This window comes from Nilaparvata lugens, unplaced genomic scaffold (assembly GCF_014356525.2).
Source record: "Nilaparvata lugens isolate BPH unplaced genomic scaffold, ASM1435652v1 scaffold10497, whole genome shotgun sequence".
NCBI classification, from domain to species: Eukaryota; Metazoa; Arthropoda; class Insecta; order Hemiptera; family Delphacidae; genus Nilaparvata; species Nilaparvata lugens.
The window spans coordinates 1-6,366 of NW_024089163.1; the positions used below are offsets into that span (position 1 = coordinate 1).

Here is a 6,366-nt window from a genome sequence, read left to right on the forward strand (position 1 = left end):
TTGATTATTGTCGAATTCACTGTTTTGTTGGGGTGAGAGTGTATGAACGGCCAATATGAGACTACCAGTGTCACACGCTTCACGGGAAAGAACTACGTGGACAATAGGCTTGAGATAACAGTAAAACTTGCGTCATAAACGTCCTATACCATGGGATATCCACTTACACTATTGTTTTTCTATGGTAATAGACTTTAAACAGCTGGAGTCAGAAAATTGGCTTTTCGAAATGGGGCGTAGTTGCAGTACACAGTTAAATTGAATTTCGAAAACCTAGTACATTTAACGCAAAATAAAATAAAGAGAAAATAGTGCAGAGTTTCAGCTATTTTGAATCATTTAGGAATGTTTTATTTCGTCAAATGAAAACGTTTTCGCCATACTGCACACAAAGCAGCTGTTTTCCAGTCCCTACGTAGATCTGAAAGACATTGTTTGCAGACATCTCTCGTCTGACGTCAGAACAGGTTTCTTTCCGGCCTAGGCCTAGCCGAAAGAGTACCCTTCCAGCCGCTAACATGGACTAAGAAAGGTGATCAAAAAACTTTTCATTATTGTGTTCATTATTCATATTAAAACATTATATAATATCATCTTATTGTCATTTGAAAGAATAAAAAAGTATAAACTCAACCTCCCACATAATTGAACATCTCTTTAGGTTATTTGAACAAATCAGGATAAAAATAAAATACGTGGACAATTTCCGATATTCAGATTACCTCAGATTTGCTATCACCTTCCACTTCTGCTTTTGGAAGTGCTTAGTAAACAACTATTCTCAATATATAATATTAATTTTTGTGTGTGGCGAAAATAGTGTTCGCACCACGGGCAAAAATGTTTTTTCGCCACACTGCACGAAAGCAGCTGTTTTCCAGTCACTACGTAGATCTGAAAGACCTTGTTTGCAGACGACGTCAGAAAAGGGTTTCTTTTCCGGTCTAGGCCGAAAGTTGTCTCTTCCCATCCGCTCATGGAAGTAGTTAACACTTTGACTGCCGCGTGAGTCCACAGTGGACTCACATTGTATTGAGCCTACCGGCCGCGTGAATCCAAGGTGGACTCACAGGCACTTCTTTCAGAAAAGGCCGTGTGATGTCGCTGTGGCTTCACATTTCCTATGCATTTCAATACTATTCGAAAGTGCATGGCCAGTAGGTACTAAAACTGTCATGGCCTGGTCATATGAGTGTTTGTTCTATTTTTATTTTGCATAAAAGTAAAAATCCATTACAATTCCTTTTAAACCTTTGAAATAATAATATTTTTCCATTCATTTCATTTCTAATTCAAACATTTCTAATTCCACATGAAATCAGCTGTTCTTTTTATCTTCAATAACATATTTTTGTTTCACAAGGAGTTGCTATCAAGAAGCTTCCTTCTGTATTGATAACCTATTTTCAATAATTATTGAAACGTGGTTTCTATGAAGTTTGTTAGTAGTGATTGTGATGGAAAGTTTCTGAAATGGCAAGTGACTATCATCCGAGCAAGTTTGTATAAATAAACTTTTACAGGACTTATATCTGATGAAGATCGGATTATATTCAAGAGTTAGATGATACTTATTTGTCTGATGAATACAAACCTAGTGAAAATAGTGATGACTCCAGTGAAGAAACCTCAACAAAAAAAAAAAAAAAAAAAATGTCAGAATTCCAATGTAGGCGAACCAGTTGCTTCTACAAGTGCACATCCACCAATAGATTCTTCAATAACTAATACATTGAAAGATGATAAGTGAATTCCTGATTTCCGATAGTGATTGTTTTTTCAAGATAAATACTCTTTATTATGTGTGAATTGATATTTTAATATTATTAGAAAAGATTCAAACATTTGATATTGTTTATTTCTTCACAAGACCTGAAAATGATTAGGAAAGTGTGGTGACACGTTGATCTCACGCGGCTCATGTGGTCTCCAGGACCACTTATGGCCGCATGAGACCAATGCGTCACCACAATTTAAAATTGAAATAACAGCTTCAATTTTAGTCCAAAACTATTTTGGACTAAATATTTGTTCATTACATACATAATTTTGAAATAATATAAGAAAAAGTTGGTTGCCAGAATGGAAGTTTTTCTCAAGTATAGGTGGCAGTCAAAGTGTTAATAAGTCATCCGCTAGATCGGGCGAGTGTCCACTTTCATCATCAGCTGAAGTAGCCCTGATTTCAGTTCCAGTTTCGAATCAACTAATTCGCTTCGCAACCATTTTATTCAATTATTTATTGTTGATTAGTGCATTCCGAATTTTCACAAAAATGCTGAAGATGACTGTGGTAGTCCAAAGTGAAATTTTAAAAAATCTGAAATCCTGACTGCAAATCTTCTACCACTAAAATCAAGAGATAGGTACGATAGCTAATGAGTATTCTTTATTCTGTATTATTTATTTATTTGTCAGCAATACCTGTAGTGTGGCGAAACTATCGTTCGCACCACAGGCAAAAATGTTTTTCCGGCTCTCAATCTTTTCTATCCTCGGCCTACGCCTCGGACTTGAAAACCGTTCGAGCCGAAAAAATCTCATTTTCTGCTCTAGGTGCGAAATATACATTCCAATTAAAGAAATAAGAAAATAAAGATTATCATGAAATCTACGACTACGCCCTGTTTCGGAGAGTCAATGTTCTGACTCCAGCTGTTTAAAGTGTAGAACTTGAAGTGTAAATCACGTGCTCGGAAAACGGCCCCAAGTAACAGTACTCACTGTATTTATAAGTGACACGCAAATCGTTCTCCTTGTAATAATGTATGGCTCTGACTGCTGCACTTCTGGACTGGTGGCCATTCAGGTTGAACTTCCAAACAGTGTTGTCGTCGTAGAACTCGACTGTGCGCATCGGAGTTTTGCCAACGTACTCCACAACTGATCTCAAAAACTTACCTTTATCCTGCAATTCGACCAAATTCACAACTAATTATCAAACTACAGTGATGTAGTATGTAGATGTAGTAACATGTTTTAGTATAACGAGCTAACTATAAATTACTTTTTGTGTAGTTGAGAAGTTGATATTGTGGTAATAATTCATATTGAATGAAAAAGACTAAGAAATTGTCAAAAAACCACTGATTTATTGATAATTAGAAAGACCGGTTTCGGTTATTACACCATTGTCAATCTCTGATAAACTCCAAACTCAATAAATCAGTGGTTTTTTGACAATTTCTTAGTCTTTTTCATTCAATAATTATAAATTACAAGAATATTACACCAAAAAAAAATTGGAGAGTATGATGGGCTAGGAAAATAAAACATAATTTCGGGATTGAAAGAGGAGAGGAAGAAGAAGGAGAAGACATGAGGTGGAGGAAGAGGTGATGAAGAAAACGGAGAAAAAGACATGAGGAGGAGAAAGAGGTGACGAAGATGAAAAAGAAGGAAGAAGAAGAAGAAGAAGATGAAGAAGATGGAGGGGGGAAGACAGGAGTGGAAGAAGAATACAAGAGGTGGATGTGAAGGAGAAGATAGGTGGGAAGAGAAAAAAGAAGAAAAGAAGAAGAGGAGAAGAAGAAGAAGAAGAAGAAGAAGACGAAGAAGAAGAAGAAGAAGAAGTAGAAGAAGGAGAAGAAGTAGAGAAGAAGAAGAAGAAGAAGAAGAAGAAGAAGAAGAGAAGAAGAAGAAGAAGAAGAAGAAGAAGAGAAGAAGAGCAGAAGAAGAAGAAGAAGAAGCGAAGACGAAGAGAAGACGAAGAAGAAGAAGAAGAAGAAGAAGAAGAAGAAGAAGAAGAAGAAGAAGAAGAAAAGAAGAAGAAGAAGAAGAAGAAGAAGAAGAAGAAGAAGAAGAAGAAAAGGAAAGAAGAAGAAGATGATGATGTGATGATGATGATGAGTTTTGAAGATGTTGGAATATATTATAACGCACTTACCTCGATATTGCACTGCCATATCTCGTGCTTGGTTACTACAAAGTGATTGGTGAAATCTGCCTGAGAAATGAGTTGAGGCTCATAATATTTTGATGGCGAATATCTCGAAAACCGTCCATTTCACAGAAAATTACAAGAGACAAAAAAGTTAGCAAATTTTTTCACGATTCCAATGATACCTAATTTATTAAGATGGTCGGAAGGATAGTAATCAGCGGGATTTAGCAAAAAATCCGCTTGTAATTTGGAACATAAAAACGACCTCAATCATGGGATATCTTCTCATCCATATTTTTTATGGTAATATATATTAGCGAAATGGCACTCATGACTGACGGCAGAACTAAAAATCTACCGGACCAAGAAACGTTCATATTTGGTCGGTACTGTTCGTTGCCCTTAGAGGCGCATAAGAAATTTTTTTGGCAATATTTTAACTCTAAGGGGTTTTTACGGGTTTAAAGTTTGTCTTCCAGCAATATTAAAAAAAAATTTTCTTAATTATAATTGAATGGCGGCCATTACCATTTTGATGGCGAATATCTCGAAAACCGTCCATTTTACAGAAAATTTACAAGAGACAAAAAAGTTAGCAATTTTTTCACGATTCCAATGATACCTAATTTATTAAGATTGGTCGAAGAATAACAGAGAAATTAATTTTTTCGTACTGCATGCATGACCACTTTTCACCATTTAAAGATCAATATTATTTTTTAATTCCAGATGTATTTAAGATGAAGCTTTGAAACTCGGTATGGCTCCATATGGGCAAACAGATGATTTTACAATGTTTTCAGATGATAATGTTTGTCTTGTAAAAGTATTGTTGTTTCATTAAAAGTAAAGAACCAGATGTAGTGCTTCCTATTTCTTAGTCTCACGTTTCCTAGGTCTTATTTCTATCTTAAATTTCCAGTTTCAATATTTTCTTACGTTGCTTCTACACAAATATTTAATTATTGTAATGGAATTTAGTTCGCTGGAGTACACCGATATTCACTTCATGTATGGAGCAGCTCTTGGCAATGCGACCGAAGCAAGAAGAATGTATGCAGCTGCATTTCCAAACCGCCGTCTCCCTTCCGACAAGGTGTTCACAAGAACTCACAATCGGCTGAGAGAAGTTGGTTCATTTGAACGGAACAGGGTAATTGCTGGTAGGCCTCGAGCAGTTCGAAATGTTGCTTTTGAAGAGGAAGTATTGCAGAAATTCGATTTCAATCCTAGAACGAGTACGAGAGCAGTTGCAAAGCAATCAATTTCAAGTGCTTCTTGTGGGCGTGTACTAAACAAGGAAAGACTTCACCCCTTCCGCTTTCAAAAGTTCACTCATTGGTTGAACGCGACTATGAGCCAAGAGTAAACTGTGCCCGTTGGTTTCTTCAGCAAGACATTATCCAACCAAATTTTCTAGAAAATGTGTTATTTACCGATGAGTCCAGCTTTACAAGAGAAGGAATCTTCAACTCTCGCAACAGTCACGTCTGGGCCTTAGACAATCCTCATGAGGTCAAAGTGCGTGGTTATCAGCATAGATTTTCGCTGAATGTTTGGACGGGTATCTTAGGTAATCGCGTGATTGGACCATACATTCTTCCTAATCGTCTGAATTCTCCCACGTACATTACTTTTTTAAGAGACATACTACCAGAACTTTTGGAAGATGTGCCTCTTGCAAACAGATATATATTTGGTTTCAACATGATGGTGCCCCTGCTCATTTCGGAAATGTTGTTACGGACTTTCTGAACATGACCTATCGTCAGCGGTGGATTGGGCGGGGTGGACCAGTACCGTGGCCCGCACGTTCACCTGACCTCAACCCTTTAGATTTTTTTTTCTGGGGCCATATGAAAGACCTTGTTTACAGCACGCCAGTAGAAAACGAAGAAGACCTTGTGGCAAGAGTGGTTGCTGCAGCAGGTGCCATTCAAGATGATGAAATGCTTTTATAGCAGTTCGACGGTCCATGATTGAAGGTGCAGACTGTGTAATCAAGTTGAAGGACGGCATTTTGAGCAATTGCTGCATTAGTATCAGTGAACCGATTTGAGTGAAATAATATTTTTCAATGTAAAATAAAATTTGGAGGAAAGTTATTCTTGTATATTTCTGTAATAAGAACGGTTTTCATGAAATTATAAAAAAAATTAATATTGATCTTTAAATGGTGAAAAGTGGTCATGCATGCAGTACGAAAAAAATTAATTTCTCTGTTATTCTTCGACCAATCTTAATAAATTAGGTATCATTGGAATCGTGAAAAAATTTGCTAACTTTTTTGTCTCTTGTAAATTTTCTGTAAAATGGACGGTTTTCGAGATATTCGCCATCAAAAATTTAAAATGGCCGCCATTTTGAAAAATTTCAACGAAAATTTTTTTTTTTATTTTTTATAGTTGAGTCTTTATAGCATAAATATTCATGCCAAATTTCAGATCAATACAACATTTCGTTCTTGAGATAAAAATTTTTAA

At 36.2% G+C, this 6,366-nt stretch overlaps 1 protein-coding gene across 1 annotated transcript; it reads right to left on the minus strand.

The window, feature by feature from the left end:
• Positions 1 to 2,724: 2,724 nt before the first annotated feature.
• LOC120355356 lies at positions 2,725 to 3,964 on the minus strand (the record flags this gene model as incomplete). Its single annotated transcript, XM_039443711.1, is given in 2 exon segments — positions 2,725 to 2,908; positions 3,887 to 3,964. Coding segments are annotated over 2 exon segments (262 nt in total), but the record flags the coding sequence as incomplete, so codon positions are not given.
• Positions 3,965 to 6,366: the final 2,402 nt, after the last annotated feature.